The following is a 20,840-nucleotide window of genomic DNA, read 5'->3' as shown; positions in this document are numbered from 1 at the left end:
TGCAAGGTTTTGAAACAGCTGGTAGCTGGTTGACTGGTTAGACCAGTTCCATACTCAACATGGTTCGACCAGCCCAAGTTTTAAAACAGCTGGTAGCTGGTATTTCAATCTGGTAATAGCTAGATTTTATGCCAGGGTGCAGACATGTTTTTCACAGACCATGACAAGGTGGATGTTTACAATATATTCATCCAGTCACTGGCTGTTTGTTTCCCCTTTTGGAGTCACGACTCCAAGGGCGTGTTTCATTTACGGCTGTCGGTAAGTCCTTCCCCGTGCTCACAAAGAGAACGATTGGGTGCCATTCAGACCGAGCCCCGCCTCTCTTACACGTCATCCTACCTAGCGCTGAATGGACGTACCCGTCGCTGTGGTTACAGCCCCAGCTGGGGGGGGGGGGGGGGGGGGCAGGTCAGAGTGGCGGGTAGTGGTCTGGACAGAGGAGTGAAGGGTGATAAACGATGACAATGTAAAGGAAACAGAAGCGCTTCTATCCGATCCGTCTTCCATTCATACAAGCTGTGGGAATGACTAACAGGGCTATTTTTACCCCCCCCCGCTCTTACACTGGTGGGGGGGGGGGGGCATGTTTGTTTTGCTAAATTTCAAGCTAAAGCTGGGTGAGGTTCCCAGCTCTGTGAGCAGCAGGCAGGGAGTGAAAGATTAGTCCAGTCAATATGGTTGCCGGTGAAATGCATCTTTCTACTGAACATTTTGTGTTTTGTGCTCTTAAACAATATTAATATTATTATTGACATTTAATCATTTTGTTTATTAAAATGTTTAAATGCGCTAGGTGATACTTTGCTTCTGGAAGTCATATCTTTGCTCTGATGTGTCAGCAGTCAAAGGGTTGGTTACCACATGGGGGAATTTCAGAGTTAATATTTCCATAGAGATCATCTGCCCCTGGTCAGTGAAACCACATCTTAGTAGAATAACTACAAATACAATAATTGTATTTATGTAGACATGAGAAAGACCCCAATCTACATTGATGTCTCACAGAAGACCTGGCCGCGAATGTGTATATGTAGTAAACACTCACCGAGCACTTTATTAGGTATTTATTAGACTTCTTTTTTAGACTTCTACTGCTGTAGCCTATCCACTTAGAGGTTTGATGCATTGTGTGTTCGGAGATGCTCTTCTGTATACCACTGTTGTAATGTGTGGTTATTTGGGTTACTGTCTCCTTCCTGCCAGCTTTGACCAGTCTGGCCATTCTCCTCTGACGTCTCTCATTAACAAGGTGTTTCTGTCTGCAGAACTGCTGCTCACTGGAATTTATTTAGTTTTTTACACTATTCTTTGCAGAGACTTGAGACTAGTTTGCGTGAAAATCCCAGGAGAACTTCTGAGATACTCAAGCCACCCTGTCTGCCACCAACAATCATTCCACGGTCAAAGTCACTTGGATCACATTCTGATGGTTGTTGTGAATATTAACTGAAGCATGTGACCTGTAATTACATTATTGTGTGCATTGCACTGCTGCCACACAATTGGCTGATTCGATAATTGCGTGAATAAGTAGGTGTAATAAAGTAAAAATGTTCCTAATAAAGTGCTTGGTGAGTGTACAAGGCACCATTAGAAAAGACAGTAACATGGTAGCCGTTCATATATTACTACATTCGGCTGTGGTGCCCAAAATGTTGTGGTGCCCAAAATCTTGTTGGCTCACTTGCACAGAAACATTACATATTTGACCCGGGTCTGGTATTTTCTCACAGCAAATAACTTTAGAATCCCCTTTTTCCCCTCTTCATTTTCACGTCTTAAGAGGAACCACAACAACATGCACAGAGGGAGCAGGTGTGATTCTCCCACTTTGCAAGTCTTATCGCTCATGCAAAAGCGCACCATAGGCTTTGAAGTGTCTCCTCCAGAGTGCGGGCTGCTGTTCGGCATGTGGTCAGGCCTGGGTGCCTCCATTACATTTGGGTACAGAATTTCCATTTCATTTGGAGTCAATTTGCTCTGTTGTTGGTAAAGCACTGCGGTCATATGCGCTGAGCGCCTGCCTGACTGCGGGAGCAGAACAGGGTGCACACCTGGATTGACGTGCAGTCCACAGTCACCCAATCGACCTGCGGGCGTCGCTAGAGAGCACTGAAACTGAGCCTCCCCAAACCAACCTCCTGTACCCTGAACGAGGCAATCAGCCTATGGGGCTACTGGTCCCAGTCAGCACGCGCACAGATTCGATCCGAGACCGTGGGGCTTGTCCGTGTCCTTAACCGAATGAGCCACCCAGCTGTCCCCAGCGCGGTCAGTGTTGAGAATATGGGGTGCACAGTCTTTCTCCATCTCGCGTCTGTCTGAGCACGACTGTGGCGTGAGGAGAATCGATGGCCGGCATCGCGTTTTACAGCAGAGCCACCTCCTTCTCTGCACTCTCCAAATTCCATAGCGGTGGTTTCCAAAGTGGGCGGCATGGATGGTGCAGTGGGTAACACTGTCGCCTCACAGCAAGGAGGTCCTGGGTTTGAATCCCCGTCGGCCGGGGCCTCTCTGTGCGGAGTTTGCATGTTCTCCCCGTGTCTGTGTGGGTTTCCTCCGGGTACTCCGGTTTCCTCCCACAGTCCAAAGACATGCATGTTAGGCTGATTGGAGAGTCTAAATTGCCCATAGGTATGAGTGTGTGAGTGAACGGTGTGTGTGCCCTGTGATGGACTGGCGACCTGTCCAGGGTGTATTCCTGCCTTTCGCCCACTGTATGCTGGGATAGGCTCCAGCCCCCCTGCGACCCTGTTCAGGATAAGCGGGTTCAGATAATGGATGGATGGATGGATGGTTTCCACAGTAAGCACTGATGAAATATGATTCGGCATTCCACATCGGGGAGGAACTGAGGGAGCGAAGGCATTTCAACTCTTTGGAGAGGAGGGTTTTGTTGTGTATATTTTCAAAATGATTAAGCCAGTGTTCTAGAACTCCATGGCTTTCAGTTCCCAGTAGTGATTGTTACATCAACATTAGAGCATTGGAGTATTAGCACAAGAGCAGTCTAAAAACAAAAAAGTAAGTCAATCTCAACAAGTAATTTTGTCTTATATTTAGACTTCAAATATTATTTCGATTGTTTTTGTTAAGACAAAACTAATTTGCTTAGATCATTTTTACTTATTTCAAGATTTGGAATGTTCACTTGATTTTGAAATGTTGTCAAGCAAACAGTACCTTAAAAAAGCTAATGTATACTTGAGGGAAAGAAATGCTGATTGTGTGCAGTTTGAGCCACTCTGACGGGGGGGAGTGTTTTATTTTTCTTCTGTGGTTTCTCAGTGGAGAGAGTGGTGCTGGGAAGACGGAGAGCACCAAGTTGCTGCTGAGGCAGATCATGGAGTTGAGCAGAGCCAACTCCCAGCTGGAGCAGCAGATCCTGCAGGTGAGTGCTGGGGTTTGGATTTGAGCACGTTAGTGGGGATGTCCTGGTGGTGTAGTCTGTAGAGCACTATCTCTCTCTCCCTCTCTCTCTCACTTTCTCGCTCTCTCGCTTGCTCTCTCTCTCACTCTCTTTTTCTGGATATTTGCTTAGCATTTGATCTATTGTCAATTTGGTCAATCTAACTATTGTGGCCCTGGTGTGACCTTCACGATCCCTGGCTCAGAGAATCACTCTTATTCTTCCCACCTGAGTGATATTCACCAGGAACCGGTCGGGATGAAATGATATTCCCGTCCGCCCTGTTTGGTGGGACAGTTAATGCTGAGATTGGCAGTCTGACAGAGCTGAATGTCTGGCTTGTTTGGAAGAGTTTGTCTGAAATAATGCCCATTGTAATGTACCCTGAATGCTTCCTGTATTTGCTTATAAAGGGTTTTTTGATTCACTGTCAGAGAAGGGTGGGGACTATGGGAAGCTGCTTTGAGCCTGGCATCGTGGGAATGATCTATTCCTCCAGGTTTCATGCAAATCCACTCACCAAGTGAGTCAGGAAAGATGGCAGGAGGTCGCTGAATATAATTGAAGCATGAGGAACAACAGCAAGCAGGCAAACTATTTGGCGTTTCAACATCTATACATACCTAAAGCTTCAGAACTATATTTTAGAATGGCTACATTCGTGCCGTTTAAGAGTTACGATAACTATCCATACTGTTGCACATACATCGCCTGAAATCAAGACGATTGCTAACTGTGGTTTGTTTGCTAACAAGGCGGTGCTTAAGGTAAATGACTGGGGCACACTGGGACTGGGACAAGGTTGGTGGTTCTAATCCCGGTGTTGCCACAATAAGATCCGCACAGCCGTTGGGCCCTTGAGCCCTTAACCCTGCATTGCTCCAGGGGAGGATTGTCTCCTGCTTAGTCTAATCAACTGTACGTCGCTCTGGATAAGAGCGTCTGCCAAATTCCAGTAATGCTTTCTTTTTGTGATGTGACAAGGCACATTATGTTACAGTGAATGTACAGTAGGCATTGAAAATGGAGCATGAATGCGACAACTTATATACTTATGTGGGACCTAAAACTAAGGCTCAAATTTTTATAATATCATTATTCTTTTGACTGTCCTGTACACGGCACCCCTGGAGGGATTGAAAGATGCTGTCTTGGACCACAGCTTTGTATCATCTCGAAAGATCTAGTGGAGGAGAAACAAAAGGAGAAAAAAAACCTGCAGTTCCCTGGTGAGCAGAATCTGCTGACTGAGCGTTTGGCTTGTTATGTAACCGTGAAGCCCTGCAAGAAAAATATCAGAGTTGGTCTTTCTGGTCGGGCTTGCGTCTGAGGGTACGTTTCCAATTACACAGGTTGTAACTTGCCCAGCTGACAGTCCACATTTGGAATGGCTGGCGTTGAACTGTGAAGGGAGGGGGTGGTGTTGTTCACTTCACTGGCTTATTGCCCTTATTGCATTGCATGTGGTGGGAATGATCATGTAGCTCGTCTGTGTTAGCGTTTAGACTGGGGCTCGTGTGGCTCTCAGACGTGGAGCACGCATTATCCACGCGCTGTAGTCTTGGAGTTGGGCCTGTTCACACAGGCTGTGGGGGGGAAAAAATACATTCTCTCTACGGTTTACGTGTCTTCGCTTGTACCTGTATTTGCAATATGAAATGGAACCTTTTCTTTTTTTTTGTAAAAAATGGATGGTTCTGTGAAAGGGTAGCGTTCAAGTAAACCGGACACTGCGTGTGTTTTTCAGTGTCTCAGTGCACAATGAGCCCAATGCTGTCACTAGCTCAGTTTGAGGGAGCAGAACTACAGCACCCAGAGATGACGGGCCAACAGCCATGTTTTCAGCATAACTGATTAAAGGTGCCTGGTGACAACCCAGAACAGAATCTGATGCTCTGTACATCCTTTGAAAACATTGTTCTGGGGTTCTGGTGGGGTATGTCTAGCATTAAACTGCTCAAGGTCTAGGTCAGGATACAAGAAACGGAAACAAAATGCAACCTGGCTCATGTTGGGTTTGTCTGGGAAGTGCTCTGGCTCCAGTTCCTGCCCGGCTGTAGCCATGGTCTTTCGGGGCTCATTCTGAATATGTATGATTTTCTGCTGCTCTATGCAAAGAGGGTGTCTCAGGAAATGTTTTATGGCAATGTAGCGATTAACCCCTTGGTGTGATAATATTCCACAGCTGAATGTTTTGGGTGTTTTTTTTTGTCCTGTGGAATTGATGTACTCATAATGTACTGTAGAGATAGAGCCCTTGATCTTCAAGTAAGTGTGGTGGATGTTAGAGTAAGTGTGCTGCATGTTAGAGTAAGTGTGCTGCATGTTAGAGTAAGTGTGCTGGATGTTAGAGTAAGTGGTGGATGTTAGAGTAAGTGGTGGATGTTAGAGTAAGTGGTGGATATTAGAGTAAGTGGTGGATGTTAGAGTAAGTGGTGGATGTTAGAGTAAGTGTGGTGGATGTTAGAGTAAGTGTGGTGGATGTTAGAGTAAGTGGTGGATGTTAGAGTAAGTGGTGGATGTGAGATGAAAGTGTGGTGGATGTTAGAGTAAGTGGTGGATGTGAGATGAAAGTGTGGTGGATGTTAGAGTAAGTGTGGTGGATATGAGTGGTGAAGCTGTCCCTTTGCTTTGTTTAAACTGCTGTTGTAATATCTTCCCACGGCTCTCCGCCACTGTTTTACTGCGATGGATTTACGGTTTGTGCGGAATGTCGCCAGTGCCATGACAGACACATTTTCTCATGTCTGGGCCGTTGCTGGGGGTGGCCAGTGGTCAGAATGGGAGACTAGAGTCACTGAAATCCCATCCCCCACTGGGGGAGCATTAGATCATGTAACCCCCCTAGCTTGGGTCAGAGAGCTGTCATTCCCTGTGTGCAATGTTTATTTTTCTGTGTGTGTGTATGTGAGTGTGTGTGTGAGTGTATGAGAGAATGCCTGTGTGTGTGTCTGTGGATGTGTGTGAGAGAGAGTGTGTGTGTGTGTATGTGAGTGTGTGTGTGAGTGTGTGAGAGAATGCCTGTGTGTGTGTCTGTGGATGTGTGTGAGAGAGAGAGAGTGTGTGTGTGTATGAGAGAGAGAGAGAGAGAGAGAGAGAGAGAGAGAGAGAGAGAGAGTGTGTGTGAGAGAGTGCCTGTGTGTGTGTGTGTGTGTGAGAGACAGAGTGTGTGTGTGTGTGTGTGGATGAGTGTGAGAGAGTGCCTGTGTGTGTGTGTGTGGATGTGTGTGTGTGTGAGAGAGTGCCTGTGTGTGTGTGTGCCTGTGTGTGTGAGAGTGCCTGTGTATGTGTGTGTGTGTGGATGTGTGTGAGAGTGTGCCTGTGTGTGTGTGTCTTGGTGTGTGTGTGTGTGTGTGTGTGTGAGTGTGTGTGTGAGTGTGTGAGAGAATGCCTGTGTGTGTGTCTGTGGATGTGTGTGAGAGAGAGAGAGTGTGTGTGTGTATGAGAGAGAGAGAGAGAGAGTGTGTGTGAGAGAGTGCCTGTGTGTGTGTGTGTGTGTGAGAGACAGAGTGTGTGTGTGTGTGTGTGGATGAGTGTGAGAGAGTGCCTGTGTGTGTGTGTGTGGATGTGTGTGTGTGTGAGAGAGTGCCTGTGTGTGTGTGTGCCTGTGTGTGTGAGAGTGCCTGTGTATGTGTGTGTGTGTGGATGTGTGTGAGAGTGTGCCTGTGTGTGTGTGTCTTGGTGTGTGTGTGTGTGTGTGTGTGTGTGTGTGTGATTTGCGGGGGGAAGGAAACTGAGGGCTCTCTGGAGACAGGCTGAGTAGAGGGAATCCCTGCAGTCAAAACAAACTCTTTTCCAGCCCCACTAGTTTCATTTCTTACTGCTTCCTCTCTGGCGGTTTGTGCGTTTCCTGCGAGCTAGAGGCGCAGCGGTCCGGACGGGTGCCTGATTAAAAATAGGTGGGCCCAGCAGACGGGCATGGTTTCTGACCACGGGCGTGGCGGGTTGTGGCACAGCCTGGGGCGGGGTGTTTGTGTGCATACAAGTGTGTGTGTGTGTGTGTGTTTGTGTGCGTACAAGTGTGTGTGTGTGTGTGTGTGTGTGTGTGTGTGGGTCTCAAATTTTCAGAATGGGAGCTTCAGTATTGTATTTTAGCACGTCCATTCAGCTGACTTAGTGTAAATGCACTCGTGAGTTAATAAGAACAGCTGAGTTATGGAAAAAATATGCAGCACTTCTGGAGCTTGCAGCTGGCCTGATTTCTCCAGCCTGTCTTCTGCAGACATTAATCCTGACATGGCGCAGTGTTTGCTTGCACGGGCGTTTTCGCGTTTATAGCCGGTTCGGGTAACGTAAGCTGCTTGTTCTGATCTGAGAACATTATCAGCAGAAACTCTGGGATGGCCAGGGTTCGAGAGCGTCTCGTGAAGTCAGGCTGTGCTGGACTCACATGGAGGTTGAATCGGGTGAAGATTAAAGCCTGGGTTACTTTTTGGCTATAAAAAGCGACAAATTTACAGGGAAAACCTAGAATTTAATTGTGCTGTTCTGCACATTATGCTGTTCTGGTTTACCACATGTGTGTAACTGAGGGTTTGAGAGAAGATGAATGAGAAGAGAGGGAGTTCATGCATGCATTTGTAGAGAAGTGAGAACTAAAGCCAGGACTGTAGATTTGTGGAGAAATGAGAACTAAAGCCAGGACTGTAGATTTGTGTAGAAATGAGAACTAAAGCCAGGACTGTAGATTTGTGGAGAAATGAGAACTCGCATCACGACAAAAAAAAGAAGCCATTGCTTCACAGTTACGGCTGATGGCAGATTTGTTTCCATCTGCAGTTGACTCAGTCAGCAAGTTCTCCTTTCCTCAAGGTTTTATACACATCTTAACCCTGGGAAGAATTCAGCCCTCCCTCCCCCTCGTAGCTCATATTTATGTTTTTGAAGCCAAACTTGGCAACCACACCTACTGCGGGAATGTTTTGCCAGTGTAGACAAATCCAAAGCCTTGAGAGGAAATGGAAACGCTGGATGTGTTTTGTCAGAAATCGTGCTAACCGTTCAGTTGAAGGAGTCATCGATTTCTCACCAGGTAGAAAGGTAGACTTTTGGTCTAAATCACGACAGACGAATCTACATTCCTGTTCCAATCCTCCAATCACCATGTAGCAGACCACCACCACCAGTTCACAGGGCAAACAAACCCAGTTCACAGGGCAAACAACCCCAGTTCACAGGGCAAACAAACCCAGTTCACAGGGCAAACAGTCCTTCGATCAACAGTGCTGCTAGTGTCGTAGGGGCAAAAGGTTTTTCATTCCATTAATTTACAGGCATTTAGCAAACATCCAGAGTGACTTACACAACGGCAACAGTTTTACATAGGACATTTACATCTCCATTTACATACAGCTGGGTGCATGCTAAAGCAATTCAGATTAAGTGCCTTGCTCGAGGGTACGACAGCAGTGTCGTAGTTGGGAGTCGAAGCTGCAAGCTTTCTGTCACAATTCCAGTTCCCTAAACATTTTACTACACGCTGCCCAAGTTCGAATGTGACCATTGTTATTTTGCACGCAGCCCATCTAGCCGCTGTCTAGAGAGGATTAAGCCTCCTGGTTCAGACTTGGTAGTAAACACCACAGGAGCGTCTGTTTCTGCTGCATGATGGTGGTGAACCTTTCCATGCATTAACAGGTCGCTGCCTACGTGCTTATTCGGGGAGGGGGGGGGTCCCAGGACAATGTCTTGTGGGGTATTATTTGCTTAGCATGATTATATCAATTAACTAATTTTTAGAACTTGCAGTTTAACTTGGAGATTTTGAGGACTACAAATGTGTAGAAGTACTACAAATCCACAAAATGTCACCCTAAGGACTTCAACTGCAGGCAGAGTTCACCACAGTAAACGGGCAGAGGGGGCACCTCTTTTTGTGACGTGATGATGGTTTTTCCCCTGCCAGGTGAACCCTCTGTTGGAGGCTTTCGGGAATGCTCAGACCGTCATGAACAACAACAGCAGCCGTTTTGGGAAGTACATCCAGCTACGCTTCCACAACTCCGCTGGTACGTCCTCACCTGGGCAAGGCTGTTCTTCCCAGGCTCTCACCAGAATTTGTGCCTCGCAGATAATGTTTCCGTGGTGACTGATGTAGAGTGTGTGCCTGTCATGTGTTTCCGTGGTGACTGATGTAGAGTGTGTGCCTGTCATGTGTTTCCGTGGTGACTGATGTAGAATGTGTGCCTGTCATGTGTTTCCGTGGTGACTGATGTAGAATGTGTGCCTGTCATGTGTTTCCGTGGTGACTGATGTAGAATGTGTGCCTGTCATGTGTTTCCGTGGTGACTGATGTAGAATGTGTGCCTGTCATGTGTTTCCGTGGTGACTGATGTAGAATGTGTGCTTGTCATGTGTTTCCGTGGTGACTGATGTAGAGTGTGTGCCTGTCATGTGTTTCCATGGTGACTGATGTAGAATGTGTGCCTGTCATGTGTTTCCGTGGTGACTCCAGTGAAGGGAGCGAAGATCAACGAGTACCTGCTGGAGAAGTCACGCGTGGTTCAGCAGGATGAGGGCGAGCGAAACTTCCACATCTTCTACTGCATGCTGGCGGGGATCTCTCGCCAAGACAAGGAGATCTATGGCCTACTGGACCCCACGCAATACAGGTGAGCTCACCTGGGGAACGGCTGGGAGTGGCATGGTCCTGTGATGGCAGGTGAGGAAATGGCCCCCGTTTCCTCTGTTCCTGTAAACTCTTATCAGCACCTCTGCCCGAAACCCAGCGTCCTGTCATTCTGTGCTAACTTTTATAACACCAGGTTATCTGATTGCCTGACGCTCATTACGGTTACTTTCGTAATTAATGGTTAAATGTGTTCTAACGTCATAACGTGTGACCTATCGGAAAAATGTTACTCCCACGCCCCCACTTGAGCAGGAACACTTTAATGATTGCGCACTACTGTTTTTGAGCCACATTGGTTAAGCTACTCTTTACAGTACTGTTGGGTTTCTATGTTGTTTAATTACCAGGATATACCAGGGGAAAAACATGAAAAACTAATTCTATGGAATGACTGCTTATGGAGTACGTGCAGTGCAAAAAATATGATCCAAACATAAAAAAATTGTCACACTGTTTATTTTACTTCATATTTAAATGAGTGTGAAGTGGTGAAGCTGTCCCTTTGCTTTGTTTAAACTGCTGTTGTGTGTGCGAGCGAGCGTGCGTGCGAGTGTGTGAGTGTGAGTGAGTTTGTTTGTGTGTGTGTGTGTGTGTGTGTGTGTGTGTTTGTGTGTATGTGTGTGTGTGTGTGTGTGTGTGTGGATTATTGAGTTATATCAGCCCTTCAGGTAAGAAACGGGAGTGTGTACAGTGTTCAGTTTTATAGCTAAAGAGAGCTCATTAACTTTAGCTCCAGCGGGTGACGGAATGTATAGCAGGCGGAACAGAAGCATCCGCTGCACAGTCCCTTCATGCGCCTCAGGTGTAACTCCACGATCGGGGTGTGTGCCTGGAACCTGCTTGTCTGACAATAAATAGTGAGATGACAAAGCACTTCTGAAATTCTTCCCCAGCCTGTCGGGTCACATTACTGTGTGACACTTCTGAACGCTCACGTTCAGGTAAAAGGTGCCTTGTGCAGTATTTCCAACAGCACTTAATCTGAATTGCTTCAGCAACATAGGATTTAACAGCATTGTTAAAATTAACATTAAAAACCATGCAGTAGTTCCCTAATACTTTTTGTCCGGGAATCTCCATGAATTAGGAAATAGACTGTAGTAGTTGCTTTTAATGTGTAATGTTAACCTAAAACCAGATCCAGCTATCAGACCATCCTTGTCCGACCACATCCGGACATATTCTGTCGCAACTGGGACCTTTTTTTGAAACCGTAATAGGGTTTGTCCTCCTAGCTGGTAGGCGCTGGATTGAATGGATTGAATGAGGTAGTCCCTGAGTGCATCTGTCTGCTCCTCAGGTATCTGAACGGGAGGTAGTCCCTGAGTGCATCTGTCTGCTCCTCAGGTATCTGAACGGGAGGTAGTCCCTGAGTGCATCTGTCTGCTCCTCAGGTATCTGAACGGGAGGTAGTCCCTGAGTGCCTCTGTCTGCTCCTCAGGTATCTGAATGGGAGATACGGAACGGAGGACATGGTGCACGCTTGGAGCGAAAAGTACGCTGTGGTGTCCAATGCTATGGACATGGTGGGCTTTGAGGAACAGGTGAGACACATTCTCTTTCCCTCTCCCTCTCCCTGTCCCTGTCCCTCTCCCTCGCCCTCTCCCTGTCTCTCTCTCTCTCCCTGTCCCTCTCTCTCTTTCTCTCCCTGTCCCTGTCCCTGTCCCTGTCCCTGTCCCTGCCCCTGCCCCTGCCCCTGCCCCTGCCCCTGTCCCTGTCCCTGTCCCTGTCCCTGTCCCTGCCTCTGTCCCTGCCCCTGTCCCTGCCCCTGTCCCTGCCCCTGCCTCTGCCCCTGTCTCTGTCTGTCCACAGTGCTGGAACTATCAGCAGTTCAACACATTCACAAAAAAACATGACAGGCCTTTCTCAGTTGCTGATTTCAATGTCAGTGAATTTCCTGAATCACAGTACCTGACTTGAAGTTGAGTTGGCACCCAATACCTGCGATCCGCCTTGCGGATGAAGGTAGGGTATTGCGTAAGGAGGACTGTTAGCTTCTTTCATTACACTGAGGTGTGTCTCAGAAACTGGCAGGGTGCTGCCAGTAACTTGCAGAGAGAAACCAGTTTCCTGTGTCCAGTAAATATATGAATGTTGTTCCAGCCAGTCTCACTTATTTTGTCCAGTTTGTTTATTAGCTATCAGCTGTGTATTTAAACACCTGCATTTCCCACAAATTGCAAAGCTACAAAATATCACTTGGGAACATGCTCTTCCAAAGCAGCTATTGTTTGAAAATGTTATGTAAAGTGAGAAGTAAAAAGCAAATACTGAAGGATTAGGCTGAGGAACATGCCCTGCAGTGTTTGGTGTGTGCATGTTTTTGCTTTGTCTGCCCCATTTTGTACTGTCACAAGGAATTTGTCTCTGGAGTATAAGCAATGTGGCTTTCCACTTAGAGAGCTATGGTATGGCGGCATAGGCGAGTGTTGGCTCTGTGGATCCTTCGCTGAATTCTCTGTCTCCGGGCTACAGGAAAAGGTGGACATGATGACCATCCTCGCTGGGATCCTGTCCCTGGGGAATATCATGTTTGAGCCGACGGACGGAGAGATGGTGAAGGTGACCAACAAGTCGCTGGGTTGGCTGAAAGCCACCGCGGTGAGTTTCACTCTTTTCGCGTAGACCAGGGCTGCACTGGTCTTCTACTCAGCTAAGTACTTAATTAGCTGAATCATATCTTGATCTGACATCTGACATCTGTATGAGCACCAGCTACAGCGACAGACTGCACGTGTTTTGTTTTTTTACTGTGCTCCTGTGTGAAGCAGCAAAGTGCAGTTCCAACCAAAACTAAGGTAATTGGTTGGAACGAAAACCTGCATGCAGACCGGCCCTCCAGGACCGGAGTTATGCACCCCTGACGTGGACCCTCTCCACTGGCTCCCCTGCTCTGAGTGTCACCCGCATGTACGCCATTCCCAGAGCAACTTCCCCATTTTACTCAGTCTCCCATAGTCCTCAGGGGCAGATTTGAGCTGGTGACCATGGCATTCCCTCCCTGCCCGGATTGACCGGCTCTCGGTTGGCCTATCTGGTGAAATGAACTTAAAGCAAACACCTGAATGCAAATAAACTGAGGCCCCCACACATTTACACAGTGTAGGCCAGGTAAATGCCAGCAGGTATTGCGTTGTGTGTTTATTATAGATTACTTATCTTCTCTCAGGTCATTCGTAAACTGGCTAGAACTTAAGATGGTGGACAATCAGGGAAACAAGAGGATAATGAAGCAGAGACGAAAGAAGGTAGTTATTTTATGTAAAAGGAAAAGAGAGATTCAGTGATGCCCAAAGAAGACCAGTCACCGTGGTTGTGCTGTCTTTGACTCTTGTTTAATTTTTTATTTTGGGGGGGGGGCATTTCAGAAGCAGCTGTATAGTAGCTAGGTATTATGGCAAGTTAAGCACCCCTTTTTTACCGTATTTGTTCTTTTAAAAAAAAAATTCCTTTTCTTCCTTTGTTTGCACCTTTCAGTTCTGCCTGTGCTCACTTTTCACCGTAGAATGTTCCGGACCACAGGTGGAAGGGCGGGAGGGCACAGCCCTTCAGCGGCCCGGGGAAGGGGAGATGGAGCTGGCTTGCTTTAAAAACGGGACGTTCAGGCCCTGGAGGGTCCCGGAGAATAAATAAAAGGACAGCAGGAATATGGGGAGTGGGGGCCACTTTATCAGCCCTTCACACTCGTAGTAAAATAAGCAGGGGTCATTGTTTTCCCACGCTGCGGTGCTTTCTCACAGTGACCTCTGACCTTTCGGCTGTTCCAGGAGACGAGTCGCTGGTCCAGCGCTCAGTGTTTGGGCTCCCTCCCTGTGTTTTAAACGCGTGAGTTACTGCGTGTATCTTCGCGGTCCCGCCCACTCGAACCACGAGCACGACAGGACCTGCCCCGCATCTGGCTGGAGACGATAAACCGCGTGCCGTGGGGACAGGATGGAGCGCTTTATTTGGAAAGCGTACCCTTTTGATTGAGAGAGGAGAAAGTCGTTTATTAGACTGGAGCGTTTCCTGGCAGAACGGACCTTTGGCTCATTGCCAAATGCCCGTAATAAATCCACAATGCTCGGCATTAGACTTGAAAGGTGGATTTCATTTTACCCTACGTTATGTCCCGTATATTTATATCCGTGATGATTTTCTTCGGTTGCAGTTCATTTGTTTGCTAATATGCATATATTTATATCCGTGATGATTTTCTTCGGTTGCAGTTAATTTGTTTGCTAATTTGCAAGGAGTAAAATTAATCGAAATGGCAGCAGAGCCGTCAGGTGTAGTTACATCACGACATGTACGGTTATCAGGTTGTACCAGTTCTGCCCAGTCCTCTGGAAACACAAGGACGCATGTGACTAATTCCGCACGAAGCGCACACGTGCTGTCACGAACTCGGCCATTTGCCCTTTTTCTCCATTGTGTCTGAGTGATGTGTAGCTCCGCTCACTGCTCAGAAAACCACACGCTGAAACCATACACACTGACGTGGGGCTGTGATGAGCGTGCTGAGGGAGCTGTTGCCACTCAGTATTTCCAGCATGCCCACCAAAATGGGTGCCGCTGTATCTACAGAACATTTGTTTATTTTAAAGAGAACAAAGTGTTTAAGGACAAAAGTCCGTCTTGACCACACACCTGGTCTTGAGAGACTTTCCTTTCCTGTCTGTGTGATCCAGATATGGTCTACCGGTAATATTGATTAAGATCATTTCTGTCACCAGAGTTATAAATACTGAGATGCATTTGTTTTTCTCTTTGCGAAATGGAAGCTCCTTTGGAAGTTTTTGTATTTGTTCTGTGAAGCTTACGGAGAATGCTCTCATTCTGTTTCTGTTTCTTCACTCTTTGGAAATCAGGCAGATTTATAGGCATGTGTCATTTTAATTTCCTCCTTAATTATTTAATGAATCCAGATATTATAAAAAGTCATGCGTGCAGTCCAGTCCCTGATTGTGCATTCAGAAACTTACCAGAAGAAGTTTGTTTTTTCTATCTGACACTTCAAAAGAAAAGAAAAGATTCAACCGTCTCTGACGCATATCAAACAAATGTGGTAAATGGCAGTAAATGGCAGTGGTTATTTTAACCTGCAAAATGGCAGTTACGTGTGCTGCTGACTTCCTGCACGGGGGCCCTCCCTATCGCTCTCCCTCCTGGGGCCAGCGTTTGGCCCAAAACATGGCTGTATTGCCTCTCATTTTCACCACAGAGATTCTCTCATGGTACTGAGGAACCATGGTACATTTGATACCATGTGACCTTAGTGTTCCACAACAGTGTGACTTAGCCTAATGGCAATCAACATCCTGAGGACAGTGCTTTAAAAAGCACTCCTGTGTGTACTCTGAAGGCTGACCCATGCGTAATACTACTTTCTGTCCAACTTGCATCCGTATAAAGTGCCTGTGTGTTTTGTAAGGGGTAACATTGTGAGACGTTGGTGAACTTTTGGTATAATTATGCCTACCTTTAGATGAACAATCTGGAATCACAGGCCATTCTGCTCACTTCCTGAAAACATGTTCAGCTAAATTAAGTAATGATGTGGGAGAAGGTCACAACAAAGTGACTGGAACTGAGCTGTTGCAAAACAGGGTTTGTCTTCTGACTCAGTATTACTCCCTCTTCCCCCCGTGTGTGTGTGTGTGTGTGTTTGTGTTTGTGTCACTGGTACAGGGTCAGTTTGGGGTCCAGGACGAGGAGCTTCTTCGAAGTCTGACCTGCACCATGTCTATGACCCGCGGAGAGGCCATCCGGCGCTTCCACAACCAGCAGCAGGCTGAGGGTGAGGCCTAGGGCCCGGGGGTCCAGTTTCCACTTTCACTGAGCCTTAAGCGGAAACTGCTGAGCCAGCTGCCATCTGCACTGTCAATGCAGCAGAGCTAATTAAACGAAGCAGCAGCAGATAGAAGACAGTCACATAAGATGGCTGCTTATGTCTCACGCCTCTGGTAAGGGAGGTTCCAAGCATGCGTGGCTGAACTGGTGTGGGTAATGTAACATCCGTTTCAAGGCCCTAGTGTTGGCATTCAGGCTGCTAAGGGGACTGCCCCACCTTACATACAATCCCTGATCACTCCCTACTCCCCAGCTAGATCACTCCGGTCTGCCAGCTCTGGTCGCCTTATGGTCCCCTCTCTACGTGCACCTGGCGGTCGAGCTGCACGTTCACGCCTGTTTTCCGTTCTGGTTCCTCAGTGGTGGAATGACTTGCCTACCACTGTCAGAACAGCAGAATCCCTCCCCCTATTTCGACGCAGACTCAAAACCCACCTTTTCAAACTCTACCTTAGTCCTCCCTCCTGATTTCCCCTGCCCCTCCTTTCTGATATCCCTATCCTTGTCTAACCCCCCCCCCCCCCCCCAAAACATAATTTTTTATTTTTTTTTATTTTTTAAATGCACTTATGATGACAACTATGTTTAGAACAGCATTTCATGTGTGTTTTGCTAGTTCTGGATGTGATGCTTTGACTTATGGTAGAACCTATGCACTTGTAAGTCGCTTTGGATTAAAAGCGTCTGCCAAATGACTAAAATGTAAAATGTAAAATGTAACATAAGGTGTGGAGAAAAAGAACCACCTGTGGCGAAGTGGAATGCGTTCAAACCCTTTAAACACACACCTCGTAGTGGATTATTGTACCATGGCTGTTTGCCAAAGGTTACTGTGTCAATTTGCCTTCAAAATCCATGCATAAGTTGGTTAGCTGGTCAGGCGGTGTATGAATTTAGAATGGTGATTTAACCTGACTGAAACTAAATGGTTTTAACACACACCTTCCAGCCAATCAGAATCGAGTATTTACTCAGACCATGGTATAAGTCGACACAATGCACCGCACAAGGTACGTCTTTCCCGAGGGGCCTGTTTACACGTGTTCCTTTTCAAGGCCTTTTGTAAGTGAGCCATCTCTCTCTTAACGCCCAGCTCACATTGTAGAAATGATCTCATCATGTTCAGCGATGACCTGCCATATGTAGAGCCTGTGGTGAGAAACTTTATTGTCCCCAACAGAGAATTTGTGACGGAACCTTAAGTGCTGATATCAGACGTAAAAAAAAACATGACCAAATAAAACCAACTTCTTTACAAAGGCAGCAATCTGTCTGACTCACTGTGGTCAATTAAGATCCCATGACACTCATCGCAAAGAGTAGGGAGTGTCTTGGCTAAATTCCCAAGAAACTGGCTCTCTCCAATGATTTAATTGGAGAAAGAAATCAATCTCTACCTCGGCTGGTGTGTGGTGAGCTCTCTCCCACAAAATGGCTGCCGTGCATCTCCCAGATGGGTGCTGCACATTGGTGGAGGTTGAGGCGCGTTCCCCCTCATCTCTGTAAAACACAGCAAAAACCACGATATAAACGTAAGGAATTATTATTGTAGTATAAAGGTGTATAAGCACTGAAGGTAGTCTCCTCTGTCAGCTGCAGTATAGAGCTGTGTAAGTGCTGACAGTGTATATGGTAAATGGTAAATGGTTGGCATTTATATAGCGCCTTTATCCAAAGCGCTGTACAATTGATGCTTCTCATTCACCCACTCATACACACAATCACACACCGACAGCGATTGGCTGCCATGCTAGGCACCGACCAGCTCGTCAGGGCATTTGGGGGTTAGGTGTCTTGCTCAGGGACACTTCGACACCGCCCGGGCAGGGGATCGAACCGGCAACCCTCCGACTGCCAGAGGACTGCTCTTACTGCCTGAGCCATGTCGCCCCTAACGCCCCTAATGTCGGCAAAACAGCAGCTAGCAATGTCCTCAATAGGCTATGCACGTGTACAGTCTCAAGTGTATATATATATATATATATACATATATATATATATATATGTATATATATATGTATATGTATATGTATATATATATGTATATGTATATGTATATGTATATATATATATATATGTATATGTATATATGGCGGCACGGATGGTGCAGTGGGTAGCACTGCCGCCTCACAGCAAGGAGGTCCTGGGTTCAAATCCCCGTCGGCCGGGGCCTCTCTGTGCGGAGTTTGCATGTTCTCCCCGTGTCTGCGTGGGTTTCCTCCGGGTACTCCAGTTTCCTCCCACAGTCCAAAGACATGCAGGTTAGGCTGTTTGGAGAGTCTAAATTGCCCATAGGTATGAGTGTGTGAGTGAATGGTGTGTGTGCCCTGTGATAGACTGGCGACCTGTCCAGGGTGTATTCCTGCCTTTCGCCCAATGTATGCTGGGATAGGCTCCAGCCCCCCTGTGACCCTGTTCAGGATAAGCGGGTTAAGATAATGGATGGATGGATGGATATATATATATCCTGTTTCTGCCCCTGCCTCGCAGATGCCAGAGACTCCATCGCCAAAGTGGCCTACGGCCGTGTCTTCGGCTGGATCGTCAGCAAAGTCAACGAGCTGCTGGCCCCCGATGTTGACCTGGACGTCCAGCTCAGCGAAATAGGTACACGAGAGGGCCCGGTCAAAGTTCTGCTGTGGTTCGTCTGTGCATGTAAAGTGTTTGTTTGTACCTCTGAAGTGGTTCCCCCCTTGCCCACGGAAATCTGCCTAGCTTGCATTATGGCAGAGTCAAGAAAAACTGCTGTTTTTGTTATTACTGCTTTTGTAGTATAAAATTCTCATATGGCTCTACTGTATCTACTATCCAACCCCCCAGGTGGGGAAACCATAATGGTGCTGTTAAAAAGGGTTAAAAAGGGTTTTTTTGTGACACTGACTTACCGTATCTTACATTTCAACTGATGGGTATTTCATAGACCATGCAGACTACATGTTTAAATTCTCAGTTGAAGTGCACTAACCTTTTGGCAATTCCATTAAGTTTAAGATCCTTTTTTGTTTTTAGTGCCTTATTGTATCTAAATGCCATGTCTTGAGAAGTGCTTTTTAAATCAAGCTGTTGTTATCAGTCCTGGTTGTCTGGTTACGAGCATGGTTCTCTAACCTCTCTTCCACTCCAACACACAAGTCTTTGTTTGTCTAAAGGTCAATGGCTTCAACACCATTGTGCCTCAACCCTAACATTCTCCCTAAGGGCTAGGTTTTGTACAGATAGTACAAAGTTTTCTTGTGGGAAAGCTAGAAAAGCGTTGGAATCGCTGAGCGTTTGTTTGTTGCTCTTGCACACAGAGTCCGCAAACCACTCTGACTCTCAGACCTTTTCTCGAACGCAGGCATCCTGGACATCTTTGGATTTGAGAATTTTGCGGTGAACCGCTACGAGCAGATCTGCATCAACCTTGCCAACGAGCAGCTGCAGTACTTTTTTAACCACGTGAGTCTCTCCCTTCTTCTTAAAGCAGCCAGGTCACCCTCTGCAGTCCACCTCTGATGTTGCTCACAAAATGTATTTCATTGTCTTGTGTGTGACTGTGTGTGCTCCTCTGCTCTCCCAATTCCGTAGTGGAAGTTGGAGCAAAGAGTGCTGATAAATATGATTGGGCATTCCAAAGTGTGGAAAAAGGCTTTAGAGAAATCTTAATCATCACCACCAAACAGAAGCTGCAGAGGCCCTGGGGCACACTGCCTTATCGTCCTCGTCTTTCCACAGCACATCTTCCTGATGGAGCAGAAGGAGTATAAGGAGGAGGGGATCGAGTGGGACACCATCAACTTCAAAGACAACAAGCCTATCCTGGTATGTGCCCTGTGCAGCTGTGAGGAGAAGCCCGGACCCATCAGACACTGCAGCACTGACCCATCAGACACTGCAGCACTGACCCATCAGACACTGCAGCACTGACACTGACCCATCAGACACTGCAGCACTGACCCATCAGACACTGCAGCACTGACACTGACCCATCAGACACTGCAGCACTGACCCATCAGACACTGCAGCACTGACACTGACCCATCAGACACTGCAGCACTGACACTGACCCATCAGACACTGCAGCACTGACACTGACCCATCAGACACTGCAGCACTGACACTGACCCATCAGACACTGCAGCACTGACCCATCAGACACTGCAGCACTGACCCATCAATGACCCATCAGACACTGCAACACTGACACTGACCCATCAGACACTGCAGCACTGACACTGACCCATCAGACACTGCAGCACTGACCCATCAATGACCCATCAGACACTGCAACACTGACACTGACCATCAGACACTGCAGCACTGACACTGACCCATCAGACACTGCAGCACTGACCCATCAATGACCCATCAGACACTGCAACACTGACACTGACCATCAGACACTGCAACACTGACACTGACCCATCAGACACTGCAGCACTGACCCATCAATGACCCATCAGACACTGCAACACTGACACTGACTCATCAGATACTGCAACACTGACACTGACCATCAGACACTGCAGCACTAACACTGACCCATCAGACACTGCAACACTGACACTGACCCATCAGACACTGCAGCACTAACACTGACCCATCAGACACTGCAACACTGACACTGACCATCAGACACTGCAGCACTAACACTGACCCATCAGACACTGCAGCACTGACACTGACCATCAGACACTGCAGCACTAACACTGACCCATCAGACACTGCAACACTGACACTGACCATCAGACACTGCAGCACTAACACTGACCCATCAGACACTGCAACACTGACACTGACCATCAGACACTGCAGCACTAACACTGACCCATCAGACACTGCAGCACTAACACTGACCCATCAATGACCCAGCATTTTTCATTTGCAAATGGGGATTGTGGACAATGTTAAAAATTACAAAAATGTGATGGTGGAAAACAGGTTATTAAAGAAGAGGAAAAGTACACCTTTAAGACAAGATGTTAA

At 47.0% G+C, this 20,840-nt stretch overlaps 1 protein-coding gene across 2 annotated transcripts in view; it reads left to right on the top strand.

The window, feature by feature from the left end:
• The window catches only part of LOC133105553 (myosin-IIIb), a 40,810-nt gene that overhangs the window by 5,465 nt on the left and 14,505 nt on the right, over nt 1-20,840 (top strand). The window contains exons 4-12 of one of the 2 annotated variants that reach the window (XM_061215727.1): nt 3,292-3,394; nt 9,318-9,420; nt 9,867-10,023; nt 11,485-11,587; nt 12,519-12,644; nt 15,714-15,822; nt 18,366-18,482; nt 19,213-19,313; nt 19,590-19,676. In XM_061215727.1, the coding sequence (XP_061071711.1) occupies nt 3,292-3,394; nt 9,318-9,420; nt 9,867-10,023; nt 11,485-11,587; nt 12,519-12,644; nt 15,714-15,822; nt 18,366-18,482; nt 19,213-19,313; nt 19,590-19,676 (1,006 nt within the window). Of the gene's footprint in view, nt 1-3,291; nt 3,395-4,542; nt 4,642-9,317; nt 9,421-9,866; nt 10,024-11,484; nt 11,588-12,518; nt 12,645-15,713; nt 15,823-18,365; nt 18,483-19,212; nt 19,314-19,589; nt 19,677-20,840 lie in introns of those variants that run through there. The other variant, XM_061215728.1, reaches the window with a different exon arrangement.

Source organism: Conger conger, chromosome 12 (assembly GCF_963514075.1).
Source record: "Conger conger chromosome 12, fConCon1.1, whole genome shotgun sequence".
NCBI lineage: Eukaryota > Metazoa > Chordata > Actinopteri > Anguilliformes > Congridae > Conger > Conger conger.
The sequence above is the reverse complement of the archived record's forward strand: the minus strand, read 5'-3'. Positions and strand labels throughout refer to the sequence as shown.